The 21,044-nt window shown below is 44.5% G+C and overlaps 1 protein-coding gene across 1 annotated transcript in view; it reads left to right on the forward strand.

The window, feature by feature from the left end:
- btbd7 (BTB (POZ) domain containing 7) overlaps positions 1-21,044 on the forward strand; it is a 134,611-nt gene extending 113,567 nt beyond the window's left edge. The window contains exons 4-11 of the mRNA XM_046291822.1: positions 1,189-1,397; positions 4,512-4,587; positions 5,992-6,152; positions 7,310-7,453; positions 7,798-7,987; positions 9,974-10,152; positions 12,514-12,957; positions 13,270-21,044. Coding sequence (XP_046147778.1) covers positions 1,189-1,397; positions 4,512-4,587; positions 5,992-6,152; positions 7,310-7,453; positions 7,798-7,987; positions 9,974-10,152; positions 12,514-12,957; positions 13,270-13,920 — 2,054 coding nt within the window. The 3' untranslated portion in view covers positions 13,921-21,044. The remainder of the gene's footprint in view (positions 1-1,188; positions 1,398-4,511; positions 4,588-5,991; positions 6,153-7,309; positions 7,454-7,797; positions 7,988-9,973; positions 10,153-12,513; positions 12,958-13,269) is intronic.

Consider the following 21,044-nt stretch of genomic DNA (forward strand, 5'->3'; position numbering starts at 1 on the left):
GCACAGCCACGAGCGCGTCAGCAGCCAAACTGGTTGTGTCCAAGTCTACAGACTAAGCTAACGAGACCAGCATGTTTGCATGATCAACTAGCATTTGCGCTAACGCACCGCAGGACCTAGCTAGTTTGCTAATCGCCACCACAGATCTCAGTAGGACTGTCAGACAGATTTTTAGCAACAGTGAACATTAGACTAATGGTTCAAGAAGTCAGTTGATGTGTGACTGATTTGTGGTGTCCTACGCATGCCACAGAGCTTTATGAGCTCTGTCAGTCTCTCTGAAATGATTTGTGACGCATGGCTCAATGTGTGTAACACCTTAGATGTTGACAGAAAATGGTCTGGGTCGTGTTCATTTGGCACCTGATGGAACAAAACGAACTGGAACAGGGAGGGACTATCTTGACTTGTCCAATAAGAAACACACACTTTAACTTTCCATTGCAAAGCGTTTTAAAAAGTTTGCCATTGTCTGTTTTTTAGATTTACGGTGTTAAATGAACTGCAAAAATGACTTGTATACACACCCGTACGTACAACTTGACACAAAGGTTACTAAACAAAGTCAGGGTGGAAAGAGAGATGAGGGATGGTGTTGGAGAGGAAAAAACAAGACTTTTGTGAACTAACACCCTTCCTAGCTCTGACTTTGTTGAAAACTCATTTGACGAAAAATGTACTGACTGACTGATGTGGATGTCCCACCTAGCTATCTTAAGATGAACGCACTAACTGCTAATAAGAGCTTCTGCTAAATTTTTGAGAACTAGTAACTTTCAGATTATATTCTGAGATTGATGGATTGCTTTGTGTGTGGAACACTACTACCCTACAGCAGCAGTGTGTGCAATCGAGTGAATTATTAATTGATCCCCACTGTACCATTTAATTCTTCTCAGATATACATTCCTATCAATATTTATAATGTCGTTATTATGTGTATTTTTGGTCCCACTGTAACTCAATTCCTTTTTCTTTCTCTCACTCTCGTGCTAACATTTGCAGTATTCAATGTTATATATGACAGTCTTTGTATTATATTCATTTCAGTTACCAGACGATTTTATTCCGTTCAGGGACAGTGACGTGTAGTACTAAGATACTGCAGTCATGGAAAGCAAAACCTTAAAAATATTACAATTTTGCCCCTTTATGTCCTCATAAACCCACCTGTCCCTTTGTCTCCAGGTTGCGAGGACATTGTGGTGGAGAGCATCTCTCTGGACAAGTTGGTGCCCATCCTGAAGTGGAGCTCGCAGCCCTACGGCTCAAAGTGGGTCCACCGGCAGGCCATGCACTTCCTGTGTGAGGAGTTCAGCCAGGTCATGACCTCTGACGTGCTCTACGAACTGGGCAAGGAACACCTGGTGGCTGCCATCCAGTCAGACTATTTGCAGGTGAGAGGCAGGCAGATGCATGCACTCACTCACTCGCTTTGTCTAGCGTTAGTAGGCCAGTTTAGGATGCATCATGTCATATATATTGGCACAATTGTTACAAACCAAGCGGAACTAACTAGACCTTGAATTTGGAGGTTTACAACATCCCTCTGGTGGCCAAGTTGACCTATTTTAATAAATTCTATTGGTTGTTGGCTAGGCCTATACCGCCTAGAGTCTAATTGGCTGGTGCGGAATTTGTTTCAGGAAATAATCATGCTGGTCGTGTTAGCATAGTGGCTAAGTGTGCCACGTTATCTCATGGGAAAGCTAGCAAATAGCACTTTCGAGAAAGAGTTTAAACAAGTGTTCATAAGTATAGACCTTGGAATTTTGAGAAGAACAGGAAAATAAGCAATAAACCAAATCCTGGTAAGAATGCACTTTTATTTTTACCAGTGTTGGTTGAATCCGATGGTCTTGCAGGAGATACTGTGGTCCCTGTTCCAGACTGTTGCCACCAAATGCTATGGATATATTCAGCCAACAAAGGAATTCTACAAAGGGAAAATGGTAGTGTCATATGTGAAATCCATTTGACAATAAATGCAAAGGCTAGGATGTTAGCATTATACAATCTTCAAACGCATGAAAAGGCATTTTAACTCAGGCATGCACAACACAATGAAAAAGAAACTCTCAAACATACTGTATTGACATTATATCTGAAAAGTCGGTTTTCGTAACCTAATACATCCGATAATAAAACGGTTAAATGAACATGAGCTGATTTAAAAGTAAAAGGCTTTGGAAATGAAAACCTTGCGGTACGCTCAGGGCTCGGTTGACATTTCAGCGATACGCTTGTTTTTCTTAAGTCTTCGAAAATATAACAGGAATTTCGCATTAATAAGAAAAGCATATACTTTAAAAATGAAAATACTAAATATGTCTCAAAATCAATATCCATCTTCCATCTTGTATAATGTCTTCCGGATTTGAGAAGAACGATGACGAGTTCAACGGTGAGCCTTAATTCTAGCACAGCATCCAGCCTAGCTGACTCATATTTTTGGGCTTTCCTTTTTGTACCACTTTTTTTTCCTCTGGCCTCCATTGATTTAGTTACCCCAATCTTGGCCGTCCTACAAGGGTAAAAAGTCCTGTAGCTTTTTAACGGAATATGATAAAGATATGAGGTTTAGACCATTGGTTTTCTTAGAGGAGTATCTACACTATTGATGATTAACATTTTACCCCTTGGTCAAAAGATGCGTTTTTGATTGGACACCCTACCTAGACTGGAGTGAGAAACTGGTGCTAATATAGAGGCATTTTTTTGTTTACAAGTTAACTCCATGTTCGAGGATCCTGTTTCCACTCCCATGTAAACAGACCTTTTTTTCTGATTCAAACTTTTAATGACACGGGCGGAAAGGTCATTATCAGAGAGGAGACGGGCGAGTTGGCAGGAGAGGCGGTGTGCCCAGGGGGTAATTGGGGAGTTGGTGGAATTGGCATGGTCCTTCAGAACACTCACTTCCTCCCTTCCACCACCCCCTTTTCTCTCGCTCGCTCTTCTCCCTCTTATCTCTTACTAGTGCCAGTGTATCATGATTGAGCTCGTGTCTGTGGTGACCATTACACTCTGTATTATACTGTAGGTGTTTAGGGCTTAACGAGTATCTGACGGGCTTCTGCTTCATTGCTGGGAAATATATATGCTTTTGAGCTCTTTGGAAATAGACTGGATATGAGGGGGGATTTGCTTGTAGAAGTTGATGATGATAGATGATATTACGACTGGTTAGTGGTCGTGTGCTGTTAGACAAGGCTGTTTTATGAGGGCTCTTTGTGGCATACAAATAGGCTAACTGTTTGAAGACCAGACCAGTTTATGAGGACCTTGGGTGGCATTTCAGTCTTCTAAACGCACACAAGCAGAGTGCCAAGTAACCGCAATGCAACACATTTCCACATTCCCACATTCACAGACGAGAAGTTTTGAGATGTAGGCTAGCTTACAGAAAGCTCTGCAGATAGTGCCGTATTTTTGTGTGCGTTGCGAGCCTGGGTGCTTTTAGAGGATAATGTCAAGTCACCCTTGGAAGACTAGGCTGTTCGTGTGAAGAAGATTAAGCTGGGGTGTATTTATTAGTACACACCTTACCGTAGCAAACCTTGACCAAGCACTTTTCAACAAAAATGTGAGTTTCTATTGGACAAATTAGGGTAGGTACCTCCCCGTTTCGTCCCGTTTGCTTCCGCTTGGTTCCTAGTGAATACACCCCAGGCTGTGTAGGGACCTGCCAGGCCTCGGAGCAGCATCCTTGACTGGTGCTGGGAGAGCTTCCGGCATCTAACATCGTCAAATCCCCAGCCCAAACGGTCTATGATGAGCAGATTAGTGTCCGCCACAGGGGTTCCTGGCTCAGTGTTACATTCAAACACATGCAGGAGAAGAATCTCAAGCATACACGAAGACACACACGCACAGAGGAATGCATATGCGGAGAGACGCACACTGGCAAGTATACATAATAAGGCATTACACGTTTTCTGAGACATGCACACACACAGGCTAGTTTACACTTTAATTCTCTCACTTTCACACATGACAAAAAAACAGATGCATAAGCTCATAGTACATAAATACACATGCACGGCACACACGGTGCATGCCAACGTACAGCAATGGTTTGGACAATTATCTGCCTGGAGGTCAAAGTCATGCCATCAAAGGCAAACCCTGTGCCCTCTCTCACCCACATCAAAGCTGAAACGCTTCACTCAAAGCAGCAGACACAGGAGGACTGGACCTGGCATTCTGTGCTTGTTTTTTAGTCCAGAATGAATGTGTTTAATTTCCAAAGAGGATTTAGAACAAACACAGGGCGCTCATATCCTGGTAACTTTCCTGGTCTACAACGAGAGGTAGCTTGACGCTCATTCATTTTTCTACAGATCCAAAACACATGACATTACAGGTAGAGTGCAAGCGGACAAGTCTTAGTGGGTCATCTTCCTTAACTTTGCCAATAAGAAACGTTTGTTTTCGTTGCATAACGTTATGGTACGATGTGAATACATGCCTCATCTCCCATGGCTTCTAATTATCGTCTCGGTATACAGGCCAGCGAGCAGGACATCCTCAAGTACCTCATCAAGTGGGGAGAGCACCAGCTTATCAAGAGGATGGCCGACCGAGGTGAGAGACCCATTCCTCCCTCCCTCTTTCTCCCTCCATCTCTTCTTCCCTCCCTCTCCCTTTGGCCCTTCTCTCTCTTCTCCCCTCGCCTCCTTTGGAGTAGGTGGAAGATACCCACATCCACTGATACAGGCTCAAATATTGTTTCATTCCCCAAGCTGTAATGGTTACAGTTAGGTTTGAAGGTAAGGGTTTAATCTGATCCGAAGTCTGTAGTTACAGGGCAACTTCTGCAATCAAGCTCTTTCCTTCACTCTCCTTATTTCTCTACCCCTCTTTCTGTCTCTCACTCGCTCATTCTATACCTCTCTTTCTCTCTCTCACACACACACACACAGGCATGCACACACACACACACACACACACACACACACACACACACACACACACACACACACACACACACACACACACACACACACACACACACACACACACACACACACACACACACACACACACACACACACACACACACACACACACACACACACACACACACACACACTGCTCTGGGCCAGTGATTTATGCTCTCATCCAGTTTAAGTGGAGTAATAACTAAGCCCAGGGGAGACTTGGCTGAGTAGGGCTGGACGGGACCTGACTCGGTCTAACCAGCCATAGACTGAAGTCTAAATGGCACCCTATTCCCTACGTAGTGCACTACTTTTGACTAGAGCCTTATTGGCCCTGGTCAAATCTAGTGTACTACATAGGGAATCGGGTGCCATTTGGGACACAACCATAGTCAGATGAGCGTTTGGGCCAACCGGAGAACAGGGATGTCAGGCTTACTCCTTCTCTACACTTTAATTTGTCGTTCAAGATGAGCAGTCTATTTTGGGTGCAGCTAGGTATTTTGTTGAAGATTCTTCATTGGAAATTGGAAAACCATAGCTCTCTCCCAAAGGGGCTCTTCCTTGGCGTGGGAAACCAGTTACTCCAGATACACAAAAAATACAGCAGGACCGAACTCGAAAAGTAGTTTGAATCAGCTTATGTCATTTTCCAGTGTCTTAAATTACTTAGTTTGCATGGAGGGATGGATCATACACATATGTTTTGGCTTTTGTGTGTGTGTGTGTGTGTGTGTGTGTGTGTGTGTGTGTGTGTGTGTGTGTGTGTGTGTGTGTGTGTGTGTGTGTGTGTGTGTGTGTGTGTGTGTGTGTGTGTGTGTGTGTGTGTGTGTGTGAATATATACCGTACTGCAGGAGTAAGCAACCCGATTTAGCCGAGGTCCGGAACACAATTATTAATCAAGTAAGGCCAAATAGATTAGGTGGCAAAAACGGCTACGCTGTGAATTAATGCACTGCAACGTTCTAAATAGGGGGAGCTTGGATACTGTACATCCCGATTGCATTGCGTGTGTGTCTTACTGTGTGTGTGTGTATCCCCCCTCAGAGCCCAACCTCCTAAGTGGCACGGCCCACAGCGTGAACAAGCGGGGGGTGAAGCGGAGAGACCTGGACCTGGAAGAGCTCAAGGAGATCCTGTCCCCTCTGCTGCCCTACGTCCGCACCGAACACATACTGCCCCCCCACAGCGAGGTCCTCTCTGACACAGTGAGTGTGTGTGAATGAGTGTGTGTGTGTGTCCGCACCGAACACATACTGCCCCCCCACAGCGAGGTCCTCTCTGACACAGTGAGTGTGTGTGAATGAGTGTGTGTGAATGAGTGTGTGTGTGTCCGCACCGAACACATACTGCCCCCCCACAGCGAGGTCCTCTCTGACACAGTGAGTGTGTGTGAATGAGTGTGTGTGTGTCCGCACCGAACACATACTGCCCCCCCACAGCGAGGTCCTCTCTGACACAGTGAGTGTGTGTGAAAGCGTGTGTGTGTGTCCGCACCGAACACATACGGCCCCTCCAACAGCCAGGTCCTCTCTGACTCGGTGCAATGTCCTGATTCTCTGTGGTCATTCCATGGCACGTATCGCAAGAATTGAACGTGTCCTGGTTAAATACCTAATCTAACCCCAGCTTTCAGTTGGTTCATTCATTTCCTTAATTCTCCCTACAACTCTTCCCTAACTCTGGTCACTATATAGGGAAGAGGGTGCCAATTTTGGACACAGCCGATGTGTTTTCAGTCAATGTACTAGGTCAAATAAGGGTTAATAAATAAATAAAGGTGTGTTTTCCCAGGCTAAAACAGTCATACAGGGGCAGACAGAATCTGTGGGGGTCCTTATTATAATTATAATTATTATTATTATTATTATTTGTTTCATTGCGTAGCCTAGTGGTTAGAGCGTTGGACTAGTAACCGTAAGGTTGCGAGTTCAAACCCCCGAGCTGACAAGGTACAAATTTGTCGTTCTGCCCCTGAACAGGCAGTTAACCCACTGTTTCCAGGCCGTCATTGAAAATAAGAATATGTTCTTAACTGACTTGCGTGGTTAAATAAAGGTAAAATTAAAATTAAAAAGATCATGTTATGCACTATATACTGTGTCTTGTTGCAGTGTTTGGTTTACGTTTAGGTAGCCTAATGCAGCAAGTATTTTTGTTGCCAAACTTTTTTCGATCTATGAAGCCAGCAGGATCAGTCTGGCTGTAGTGTATGTTGCATTCCTCCATTTAACTTGACTGCCCCTCCTCCTTCCTGCTTTCCTTCTCACTCTCCCTCTTTTCCCAACACCTCCTCTCTTTTTCTGCCTCCTCTCTCGCTCTTTTCTTCGCTCTCTCTCTCCCTTCCCACTCTACCCCCTCCCAGATGAAGAGGGGTCTGATCAGCACCCCTCCCTCAGACATGCTGCCCACGTTGGAGGGTGGAAAGGCCAACTCTTGGCTGAGGCAAAAGAGTGCCGGCATCTACGTGCGACCTCGCCTCTTCTCGCCCTACGTGGAGGAGGCCAAGGTTGGGACAACACCACACAACAGAACCACTACGTGCGCACACACACTGCTTGTACATCACAACATGAACAATGGTGGGCACCGTCACATCTATGATACAAGGGGTGGATTGAAATGACCCATGCTATTGTCCATTATTGTCTATGAAGATTCATTACAATTCGCCCACGGAATTGACTGAATTGAAACCTGAATTGACCCCAACCCTGTGTCACACACACACACACACACACACACACACACACACACACACACACACACACACACACACACACACACACACACACACACACACACACACACACACACACATTCTAACCCCCCTGTTGTTGTACTGTCTGTCAGTCTGTGCTGGATGAGATAATGGTGGAGCAGACAGACCTGGTGCGCCTGCGCATGGTCCGCATGTCCAACGTGCCCGACACTCTTTACATGGTCAACAATGCTGTGCCCCAGTGCTGTCACATCATCAACCACCAGCAAATCGGTGGCAGCCAGACGACCCCACCCTCAGTGGTGGCCAATGAGATACCAGGTGGGTGGAGCTGCAAAGCTAGCTTTCTTCCAGCTTCCCAAAATGAAAATGATCAAAACATGGCTGTAGATATATTTATTTTTGTCATTTTGTAGCTCTTATCCAGAGTGTCTAAGTCAGTGAAAAGATGCTAATGCAATTGTAACAAGGAAGAAATGGTGTTGAGCAAGCTGCTATGACAAAAATGGATAACTTGACTGAATAAATCCGCCTCTACCAATTTGCAGTCTTCCTACAAACTCCAATGGTCGACATGAAACATGTAGGAGATCTCATGAAATTGTGGTGCACGTCAAAGTTGGCCCTTTAAGTACCGATCTAAAGTCTGAGTTTTATTCTGTAGCGTTTCAGTGTAGGTTTGGGAATGTTGAACAGAACCTGAACCCACTTCTACCCCTAAGTTAGTACTCTGTTATGGCTATTTCTCTTCAATACGAGATAAGAGAGAGATTCCCCTCCTCCATCTATCCTCATCCCTCCAACAAGTGATGAACCTCTTTGTTTTCTTATCTCATTGCCGATCCACTCAGTGCCCAGTGAAGAGGCGGTTATGCGTTGCATATATTGTTAATCTCCACCACGCTGCCCTGACAGGGCCTCAAGTTCTCAGCTCTTGATTTTCTGGGTTTGGAAAGGCATTCCTTTGCTCTCGCCTGCTGGCACCCTACTCCCTTTATAGTGCACAACTTTTGACCAGAGCCAATAGAGCAATTTATTAGGACTGTGTGGGTATATTCTATATTCTTCTATGATCTCAGACGAGCAGTAGTTATTGCCATTATTGACAGAGATGGGAAGACCTGCGAGATGACCCTTCACCGTTCGTCTCCCACTCTCTCTCCATCACTCTCTCTCCATCACTCTCTCTCCATCCCTCTCTCTCCATCACTCTCTCTCCATCACTCTCTCTCCATCCCTCTCTCCCACTCTCTCTCCATCCCTCTCTCATCATCCCGCCCTCTCTTTTTCTCCTACAGTTTTCTCCCTTACCATAGAGAGATGACACACTCTTTCCCGGCTCCATCCCTTTCTTTCTGCTTTTCTTTTGTCTGCCCTGCCTTTATTGTTTGTATGATTCCCCTTGGCCTCCACCATTGGCCTCGCTTTCACCTATCCTTCTCTCTCCCATTTCTCTCGCTCCTTCAGTCCTAGTGTTTCTCTCTCTCACCCCCCATCCAATTAAATAACAGCTTTTCTAATTCCTCTGGGACTGAGTTCAGGAATGGCTAACCCAACAAATAGCAATGTTGGGAGATTTGGAAAGCCATAATCAATCATAATCAATCATAATCAAACAATGTAATAATACTCCTGGTCAAAATATTAATCTTGAATTTACAATCTGTAGATACTATGCGATAAGAAAGGTTCAGAGTTTGTGTGAAACATCACAGTACATTTGAAAAAAAATATGGCACATGGAAATCATAAGGGGGTGGTTTACGGAGATAGGTGGGATGGCCTGAGAGTAGCTGGGGGGTGGGGTTAAGGAGATAGGTGGGATGGCCTGAGAGTATCTGAGGGGTGGGATTAGAAGCTCATGATCAATAATAGTTAAGACTGAAAACACTATAATATATACTAGATATGTTTAAGTACTATCAGGATATAGTGTACATCAAATAACTATCTTTGCTATGTACAGTAACTACTGTGTAAAATTAGAATGTAACTTGTCCTCCGAAGACTTGATGGGCCAATAAAGAAGAAAATAAATTCCCTCCGGGACCATTGAAAAGGCTAAATATTTCCATATCCTCTAGCACACAAAATACATGCAATATTTACCATTATGTCATGATTTTATGTTTGAGTGGTCCTCAGCATGTAAAAAGACTGTATCTAATTTTGTTATTCCATTATGTTTTAATTTCTATACAAATTCGAACCTATGGCAACACCATAGACGTGTGCCGGAGGCTGCGGGCATTACAGCTAGGCCAGCCAGGTCACTCAGTTATGTTTTTGTAATGAACTCCCTCTCAGTTCCCAGGCTGGCCGTGGTGAAGGAGATGATCCGGAGGCTGCAGGACCTGCGTCACACGGACCAGGTACAGCGTGCGTACGCCCTAAACTGCGGCGAAGGTGCCACAGTTAGCTATGAGCTGCAGATCCGCGTGCTCCGCGAGTTCGGCCTGCCGGACGCCGCCGCAGAACTGCTGCAGGTGAGATGCCAATCAATCTTTTTTTTAATAGATTTGTTACGTTTTATTGAACTTAGTAAAGCTGTAGGTTGGCACAAAGAGCTCAGATAAGTGCATATAAATGATCATTTTCAGCACAATTAAATGTTTTACTTTTCTTCAAAGATATTTCACCCGAATTTTGTTAACCTCTCTGGGATATGTGGGACGGTAGCGTCCCACTTGGCCAAAAGCCAGAGAAAATGCAGAGCGCCAAATTCAAATAAATTCCTATAAAAATCTAACTTTCATGAAATCACATGTAAGATACCAAATTAAAGCTACACGTGTTGTGAATCCAGCCAACATGTCAGATTTCAAAAAGGCTTTTCGGCGAAAGCAAACGATGCTATATTATCTGAGCACCTCCATAAACAAAAGAGAGAACATATTTCAACCCTGCAGGTGCGACACAAAACGGAGAAATAAAATATAAATCATCCTTTACCTTTGACAAGCTTCTTCTGTTGGCACTCCAATATGTCCCATAAACATCACGAATGGTAATTTTGTTCGTTTAATTCCGTCCATATATATCCAAAATGTCCATTTATTTGGCACGTTTGATCCAGAAAACACCGGTTCCAACTTGCGCAACGTGACTATAAAATATCTCAAAAGTTACCTGTAAACTTTGCCAAAACATTTCAAACTACTTTTGTAATACAACTATGTTTTAGGTGTTTTTCTTAGTTTTTTTGTTTAGGTATTTTTTAAAGTAAATAATCGATAAAATTTAAGACTGAATGATCTGTGTTAAATACAGGAAGAAAACAAACTGAAGCATGCTTTCTGGTCATGCGCCTCTATCAAACAGTACGCATGAAGTGACCCTCGTTCAAGATGGCCGTACTTCTTCATTACACAAAGGAATAACCTCAACCAATTTCTAAAGACTGGTGACATCCAGTGGAAGCGGTAGGAACTGCAAGAAGGTCCCTTAGATATCTGGATTCCCAATGAAAAACCATTGAAAAGAGAGTGACCTCAAAAAAAAATCTAATTGGTTTGTCCTCGGGTTTTTGCCTGCTACATAAGTTCTGTTATACTCAGACATGATTCAAACAGTTTTTGAAACTTAAGAGTGTTTTCTATCCAAATCTACTAATAATATGCTTTTCATCCAAAATTCCAAATGCTGCCCCCTATCCTAGAGAAGTTAACTGCATGATGCAGGTGATGCATCAGTCACCAGTTGCCGTGTTTGGAGCTCGCACAGGATAATGTACCTACTGCCGTCTATTTGAAATGTTATGGTAATTTGATCAATGCTCGCTGCCATTTCCTCGTGCCAACTTTCGCCAATAGTGTGAAAAAATTATGTGATAGCGAACAGATTCTCAACTACTGTGACCATCCACAAAAATAGATTTTGTACCCGTCTCCCTTTTTGGGTATATTCTAAGCATATTACCGATGCTTTGTAGTCCCCCATTTTGCCCTCAGAACAGCCTCAATTCATAGGGGCATGGACTCTACAAGGTGTCGAAAGGCTTTCACATGGAGGCTGGCCCACAGTTATGTCATGTTGGCTGGATGTCCTTTGGGTGGTGGACCATTCTTGATACACATGGGAAACTGTAGAGAGTGAAAAACCCAGCAGCGTTGCAGTTCTTGACACACTTAAACCAGTATGCCTAGCAACTACCACCATACCCTGTTCAAAGACACTTAAATGTTTTGTCTTCACCCTCTGAATGGCACACATACACAATCCATGTCTCAATTGTCTCCCCTTCATCTACACTGATTTGAAGTGGACTTAACAAGTGACATTAATAAAGGAGCATAGCTTTCACCTGGTCAGTCTATGTCATGGAAAGAACAGGTGTTCTTAATGTTTTGTACAATATGTTTAAATAATAGGTCAAAAATAGGCTATATATCAATATCCAATGTCTCGGCAGTAATGGATTGGTCAACATCCTAAAGGATACGGTGAAGAGATGTTGTTTTCATGCCGTGTTCCTTTTTGTTTGGCTGTGTTTTTCATTTAATGCGCTGAAGGTCTCTGTCACCAGCGTGCCACTTTAATGACTAACGTCTCAGGAATTCTGGCAGGAGCTCATCAGGCATTTTGTCCCCCCTCATTACATTTTATTTAGTTTTCCATTGAGTGGTGACTGGGCCAAAGTTAACTCCAACGTTGAACTGAGAGCAGAGGAAATAATGAAACATTTTTTGACTTCCCCCAGTTAGAATGACTTTTTTTTTTTTTACATAGCCGTAATGTAGCAGACTGCCTTTAAGATGAAGTACGTCTAGTTTCTTAAGTAGCTTTGGCAAGCTGTTCCTCTGCAATTTTGGACTAATTTGTTGTGTGCTGTACTCCACCCCTCATAGAACCCTCACAAGTTCTTCCCGGAGGAGCGCTTTGGCGACGAGAGCCCCGTCCTAGCGCTGCGCCAGCCGTCGGGTGGCAGCCGTAGTGGAGGGCGTTGCCGGGTCAACAGCAGCCCAGTTGTGGAGAGCATGTTCACCGATCTGGAGGCCATGGCGGGCTTCCACCCGCCACTGCCCCCTCCCCCGCCGCCTTATCACCCACCGGCCACGCCCACTCACAATGCCCAGCTCAAAGCCAGTGGGTGGAGGCCTGGCCGTGCCCCCAGCCAGCCCCCGTCACGCTCTTTCTCCTACCCCTGCAACCACAGTCTGCTCCACCACACAGCGAGCTCCTCCTCCAAGCATGGCAGCCCCGCCTATCCACCGGCAGCCAAGCCCCTGCCGCCAGACTGCACCAATCGCCAGGGAGGGGGGGTACGCACCCAGCATCAGGATAAACAAGGGGTGAGTAGAGGTCTACAGGACTTCAGAGCTGTAGTGTTCCCCTGAGATAGTGGTAATGACAGGGCCTACGGGGATAGCGGGAATGCAGAGCTGGAATTGTGTGGGAATGTGGCGAGGCCATTTTGATCGAGGGGAATGTCATGAGCTATGTTGAAATGTAGGTGGCAACAATGTGTAATGGAAGAGAGGAAAGTGGGGCCCTATTCTCAAATGTACTTCTGAGGGACAATGAGAGCTTAAATGTCCTCATCTTGACATCCCCAATATATCGTATCAGGTTGCTATTGTCTTAAGGTTTGTTTGTTCCTGCAGAACGTGGCGCCGGTCATCAACGAGTTCATGCCGGACATTGCCATGGGCGTGTCGGCCATGACCCTGAAGGAGCGTCGCCTGCCCGAGGTCACCATGGAGGTGGAGCCTCACGAGCCGCATCCTCACCCCTCCACGGCCCCTCCTGCTGTGCCCCACTGCCACCTGGGCCTGAACCGCCACGGTCCGTATGCCTCCCGCAAGAGGCACGCTGCCGAGCCCAAGCCTGAGGCCCAGGCGTCGGAGTATCCTGACTTGTACGAGTTTCCCGGGCGCCACGTGAGCTCCTTCGCCGGGCCGGACCTCTACAGTCACAGTCGAGTTCCTTCGGGAGGGGACCTTGTCCCTCCACAGTACTCCCCCGACGAACAGCAGCCAAACCCCTGCCGCGGCCCAGTCGGCACCCCACTCCGCCTGGATGTTCTGGAGCAACCCCCCCAGAGACTAGATCTGGCTCTGGCCATGCAGAGCGGAGGAGTTCAAGCAGCCGGGGCATCACACAACCCGAGAGGACGCGCCCGAACTGAAACAGACCTCACTTGCGGACTGGGACAGGCACGGCCCGCAGAACCTTACTCCGAGGAGGTGGTGGGGGCCAGGGACCGAAGGTCGCCCAACAAACCTGAGTACCCTTACAGGAAGTCTGCACTCTGACCCTCCGCAACTAAGACTGTCAGAGGCCTCGGGAAAAGGCAAGAGCGCTAAAGGACGGTTCGCTATAGGGGGATTTGGGGTTGACGGCTTAGCATCAGTGGTTGGCAGTGTGTCCGGTGACAGAGTGGTCATACTCGCGCTCAGTTCAGGGCAATGGCACTAAGCACACATAGTAGTAGTCCCCCCCCCCTCCCCCGGTGAGCCCCAGGTGCTGCACCAACTAACAAGATGCGGCGGTCACAGTGCCTTCAGCACAGAGCCATGGTGGGGGATGAGGAGGAAAGGCTTGGTTTGGTTGAGAATGATTTGTCCAAATAGATTAGTCTCATGAATTAACATAATGGGTCCTAGCCCTTCCCATCTCCCAGATTGGATCCTTTCCTTTCTGCTCAACTGCTTATCCTCCAATCACCTTTATTCTTCTCAAAATGAGTCTTGACTGGTCATCGAACTTGAATAAATCCTTCCCTTTCCGCCCAGTGTTTTGGATTTTGACAACGCACAGTCATCGTTTCATTTCCATTATACTAATTTCCTGCATCAGGATGAGGGTACTGTAGAGTTATATATTTATATTTGTGTCCCGGTATGCTTTCCTTAGAAATAAATTGAAAAATGCCCAGGCAATGAGTTGCAAACTCATTTCAGCAACCTGCCCATTACAAATAGCTCCTCCTTTTGAAAAAGGTGGAATTGCAGTAATAACACTTGTAATCCTTTATGACCCACGGGCTGTATTTCAGGACGGGCAATATAAGATTTGAGCAAGAGCACAAAGAGGAGAAGAGAAACACAAATGAAATATTCCTACTACTACCAATGTGGCTACAAGGCAGGAATAATAATTGCATAGCTGCTTTTATTAGAAGTGACTCTAGAAGTCATCCACTTTGCATACCCATAGTTAATGTGAGTGGTAGCCACTGCTCAGCGCTATCTCTTGGTCCTCTCCCAACACTTATACTTTGCAGATGTCCTTTTTTTAAATTAACCTCACTGTAAAATTCAAAAGCCTGAGGGCTGGGCACTGTAAGTCGTTTGAACCCGGGCTAGTATTCCAAACCACGTTTCCCACTTTATTGGCCAGAATGTGCATATACACCTGGTTTCCGGGGTCTCAATTCAACCTCAATAATTAAAACGGGATAGCAACAGCAAATCAAGAACTGAAGTAGAATATCCCTGCCTTAACCCTACAGCAATCTGTGGAGATTTATCAAGATGCAGGCCCCATGACTGTGCCCCTCTGCCTTTTCCATAGCTCAGCATGGCTGTCGGCCATCTTGGATAAACTTCAACCAAACCAAAGCCCAGTTCCTCAATCCAATGACTCCCTGTCTTCCTCCATGGCGATCTGAACAAGAGTGATTCGGTCACCATCCTTACTTTGACGTACTGTACCCAACAACCAACAATTGTGATGATGTCAATGGAGGTTTGTGGAAGGATAATTAAAGCGGGGGGGGGCCAGTTAAATGGTTCCTCTTGAGGATTTTTTTATGTCTTGTCCACTGGGTGAAAAGACTTACTCACTAAACCAGCGTAGCTTCAATTAAAACATGCTCACTCACGGGTCCTCCCTTTCGATTCAGAATCTCAAAACATTTTCCATCCCATTTTTCACTAGCTCCTGTTGCGCCGCATTGTCAAAACATTACATTGACTTGGGTTCACTGTAATTATCTTCCTTCTGTTACCATCTCCTCGCACACGGAGAAATGAAATTGCTGTATTTGTGCCCCTGCTATACTACCATTCACACATTCTCTAATATTTTCTTCCGTTTTCCGTTGCGCGCCCTAATGAACATGACCTGACTCTCTGTATAATGCTAATGCCTCATGTTTGTCTGCGAGGCAGAGACTCACCTCTGATGGTTAGCAAATTATGTTTTTCTCACAGAAAACCTCACACGAATACCTTTCATCTCAGCAGTTGAAATGACTCATTTCTGTTTGCCCTTTCAGCATGCGATGATTCTCAAGGCAGAAGGTACTGGAGAAACATAGAAATCCCTACTTGTTGGTGATTTAAAAAAAAAAATTCTTTTGAACCTGGTTGGTCAACTGCAGGGAGACAGACTATAGTTACTGTGTAAGGCGTTTGCCTCGTCAGTTTCGTAAGTTGGATGAAGTCCTCCAGTTGGTTTTGATGCATTCATGCATGTATGAATGGTGGGACATGGAATATTCTTTCTATCAATTCATGAATGAGGTCTGATTGGGAAGCAGGTTGGGACAAGGTTGGCTTAAGTATGTTTGCAGGCTTTTTGATATGGCTTTTTGTCTCCTCTCGCTTTCGATGGTGGCGACTTGAAGACTAATGTATATCACCAAGACATAGGAGATGAGTATCAATTAGAATTCATTTTGATTGTCACTGGCATGCTCAGAACCTTCGTTTGGGTGTCGGCTCTTGTGTCAAGAGGGTCAAAAGTAGCATCCATCATCTGATATGAGTTATCCCTCGAATGGCTCTGTTGTTTACTTTTCCATTGCTCTCTCCTCCACCCCCCTTCTGGGCTCATTGGCATTTGATGGTGCTATTCCTCAATCCAAACTTGGGTCCCTTTCTGTTCTTTGTCTTAGCCTGGTCCCAGATCTGTTTGTGCTCTTGCCTACTCCAGTGTCAAGCTAAATGTTTGGCATGACAATTCCATAAGGACCTGGTAAAAGAGCAGAAACAGACTTGCAACCAGGCTATGTCTTGTCTCTACCCAGACTTCTTCACTTGCTATAGTCACTCCACAGTACTTTAACCCCAGTCGCTCTCATTTTATGCCAAGCATTCCCTCATTTGAACCTCTGGAACTCATGTACTGGAATGCAAATGATTAGAACTGTACAGTGGTGCTAATATCTTTTAGATCTATCTTGATGTCTCTGTGGCTGTTTTGCTAAGATCATAACATGCAGAAGATTGTTTTCCTTGGCTTTTCTGCTAATCGTTTCGACCTCCCGCTGGTGAGAGCTCACTGCTGACGCTGCTCGAGACTAGAAGGGGTGGTGTGTGTGTGTGTGTGTGTGTGTGTGTGTGTGTGTGTGTGTGTGTGTGTGTGTGTGTGTGTGTGTGTGTGTGTGTGTGTGTGTGTGTGTGTGTGTGTGTGTGTGTGTGTGTGTGTGTGTGTGTGTGTGTGTGTGTGTGTGTGTGTGTTCACACGTGTCAGTGGGTGTGTGTTGTTAATGCTCTGTTCTCCGCCTTAGGGGGATGAGCTCAACAACAACTAAACCATTGTCCATAGTGGGCTCTCTCTTACTAATGACCGTGGACAGTACTGTAGCTATTATGGTTGTGGAAGAGGAAGGATGTAGTTTGAATCATTTCTATTTTTGGGTGCTGGGTTTTAGTATGGATAAGTTTTTTTTCATAAACATTTTCGAAGACCTGACTACTCTGTAATATGAGACTGTCAGTCTATAAGGAGGGGAGAGAAAAAAGTGAGCGTGTCAGCGCAGCCCTTTGCAAACAATGGGCCTGTCACTGTGACTGCTGCAGCAGTGAGCTTCGAAGAGAGTTCGCCCTCTCAGCAACCTCCTCCAGACCCCTCTGTACCTTAGCCTTATCCTCTCACTTAATGCCCAGAGTACCCCCACGGAGACATTTTGCCGCACCGTACTGCAGCCCCCCGAGGCCAGAGCCTCCCCTTCCTCCCTGCAGACCGCCAAGGTCATCCAGACCTGACCTACAGAAGATGGAGGGAGAGGCGGAGATGGAGGGGAGGAGATGGGACAAAAATATGAAAGATATGAGAGAACCATGAGATGTTATCTCCCGCTTTTCCCATTAGCGAAGGGCTCCCCCGGCAGTAACGTAGAGATAGGAGCTTCAGATCTAATAAACACGTTGCCCCCCTCCAAGCAGCAGGAAGGGAATGCCAGGCCGTGCTCTATTGGGCCACTTTTCTCCTGGGCTTGTTTTAACCTTAAAGGGAAGGTCTTCACCCCGAGAGAGACCCTGTGTGAAAAAGTGATAACCAAACAGGCACGTTGGAATCTGATTCTGCAGCCCCTGAGGATTGCAGCCGGAGGTCTCTTGAATCGAATAACGGTCAAATAAAATCTACTGATGCAGCTTTCCGCAAACTGGCAAATCCAGGTTTGAGCTGTATTCCTTATGTGTTTGGACTCATTAACTAATTTCCTAGCCAAAATAGTTAGCCGTTTACTTTACTAAAACTGCACATGTATGAGATGATTGCTATGCTAATATAGTTATGAGTTTATGGCAGTTTGACAAATACAGGTGGTATGATCTGTTTTCTCTCCAAATACAGGTGGTATGATCAGTTTTTTCTCCCAATACAGGTGGTATGATCTGTTTTCTCTCCAAATACAGGTGGTATGATCTGTTTTCTCTCCAAATACAGGTGGTATGATCTGTTTTCTCTCCAAATACAGGTGGTATGATCTGTTTTTTCTCCCAATACAGGTGGTATGATCTGTTTTTTCTCCAAATACAGGTGGTATGATCTGTTTTCTCTCCAAATACAGGTGGTATGATCTGTTTTTTCTCCAAATACAGGTGGTATGATCTGTTTTTTCTCCCAATACAGGTGGTATGATCTGTTTTTTCTCCAAATACAGGTGGTATGATCTGTTTTTTCTCCCAATACAGGTGGTATGATCTGTTTTCTCTCCAAATACAGGTGGTATGATCTGTTTTTTCTCCAAATACAGGTGGTATGATCTGTTTTTTCTCCCAATACAGGTGGTATGATCTGTTTTTTCTCCCAATACAGGTGGTATGATCTGTTTTCTCTCCAAATACAGGTGGTATGATCTGTTTTCTCTCCAAATACAGGTGGTATGATCTGTTTTTTCTCCAAATACAGGTGGTATGATCTGTTTTCTCTCCAAATACAGGTGGTATGATCTGTTTTTTCTCCAAATACAGGTGGTATGATCTGTTTTTTCTCCCAATACAGGTGGTATGATCTGTTTTTTCTCCAAATACAGGTGGTATGATCTGTTTTCTCTCCAAATACAGGTGGTATGATCTGTTTTCTCTCCCAATACTAGTGTGAGCACATTCTCACTGACACAGGTATGAATTGATTTTGTGGGTCATTCAGGTATGAGCTCATCTATTTTAATGGGAAATGCAGATGTCTCTTTGAAGTGTAGAGATGACCCCCAGGTCTGCCCTGAACAGTGTCTCATCTGTGCTGAGGATGAGGGCTTGACTCCTGGCTTTGGACAGAGTGAGTAGATGAGCATTACCAATCCTGCAGTTTGTACGTTCTTTTTGTTGCCTTTCATGGTTTAGGCTAGATGACTAATTCCATTGTATTGTAATGTTGTGTGTAATACCACAATGGTTGGACAAACATGACTATTGCAATAAAGATGAAAGCTGGTAACCCGCAGACTGTTAACCCTTTAGAGAACCAATATGATGATGCATACCCACTAATTTGATTCAGAATGATAGACATTGACAGCAACTTGTACAGAGGGCCTCACTATTGCACTAAAAGTATAATCTCATAACAGTATTGTATGTTTGTCTTCACTGATGAGTTGCACTCCTGTAGGTAGAATGGAGATGTTCAGTTGATTGTCCTCTTGGGTAGTTTGAGTTTGGTGAGTGACACATTTCCCTTCAGTAACCACGTTTCTGAGTAGTCATACAGTATTTTATTTTTTTAAATACATCATGACAGCTGTGATAGAACGCGGAAGTTTCGGTAAAATGTTATAAATGCTGACAAATCATTTTGTTTGACATGGTGGGATCTTTTTGTCTGTAAAATGTATTATGCAAGCAATGGAAGTGGAAATGCCTTCATGCGCAAATATTGATATAATAATCATTGTCCCACTATGACCCGTGAAAGCATGTATTTTATTAGGCTACAGATTAAATACATGATGATGAACTTCACAGGGTGTTGAAAGTGCAAGGTGATGAGCTTGATGCTCCTTTCCAATAAATATCGAGGGTTTTATTCTGGTGACATGATGATCGATGCTTGACAGCCGTTTGACAAATAAAAAATGTTGTTGTTATCCATAATAATCTCATGTAGACTAACCTACCCGCACAGCGTACCCGCGAGCACGCTTGAGTCAAGACCAGAGTAGGTACATTTGCTGTTTAACGCAACGTTTTTTGCGACAAAGCTATCGGTAGAGTTGAAAATGTGATGGAAAACCGACAAACTTTAGATTTTTATTCGGTACATAAAATTTAAGCGAAAAAGTACATTTTGTGTGCACTGTCATCATGCACTGCTTTTTATCCGCAACAAGTCTGTTTGGTGGAAACTTGCAGATTTGAGAATATTTGCATGAAAATCTGTCACCGTTTAATGTAAACCTAGTTATTATCTATAAAAAAGTACTATGGTATGTTACCTTTGCATTATGAGTTGACTTTAATAGACCCTTAATTACATGATCATGTAAGATACTGTATTTAGAGATGCACTCACACTTTCTCTAGGTTTTCACAAGGACCAGGTTGGGGGCTGGGTATGTAACAGGCTGATACCGTACTATGTGCTGTAGCCAACTCTTCTATTGTTGTCAAGCCGTATGTACATGTTTGGCATGTCAGCGAATTAACGCGTACTTCGCTAAAGCACAAAAAGATCTGGACCACCAGGCTAGATATAATAATCCATTTCCTGCTTTCTGGTTTGCATTAGGACATCGGATATCAGCGGCAACGGGAGATTTCTTCATTTAAGACTGTTCTGTCGGTTCCTCTAGATTCTCCTTTAGCTCCCCCCCCCTCCCTCTCGTATGGAGACGAAAGAGTGCCTTCCCTGCCAGTGGCTGGGCATCCTTATCTTCGTCCTATGCAAACATTTTCTACCAGCCCACTCAACCAGTCTCTTTGTAATAGTGTAGCCAATGCTTCATATACATAGTGGTTTCAAAGAGTATTTTTTTATTTTAGGTACTTTTGAACAGTCTCTGAAATGTTGTTTTGTTGTACATATACATTTTTCTATATATAAAACAAATATGTCACGAGAAAAAAAAGCTTTCTCGTAGACTTAAGGAATTGTGGAAAGTCTATTTTTCTACTCTTCTCAGTTGGGATTGTAACAGTGGTGAACTCAAATCTGCAATTTAGGTGACTGACATCTTCAAAATAAACAGCTTTGATAAAAATTA

Source organism: Oncorhynchus gorbuscha, linkage group LG12, assembly GCF_021184085.1.
Source record: "Oncorhynchus gorbuscha isolate QuinsamMale2020 ecotype Even-year linkage group LG12, OgorEven_v1.0, whole genome shotgun sequence".
Classification (NCBI taxonomy): Eukaryota; Metazoa; Chordata; class Actinopteri; order Salmoniformes; family Salmonidae; genus Oncorhynchus; species Oncorhynchus gorbuscha.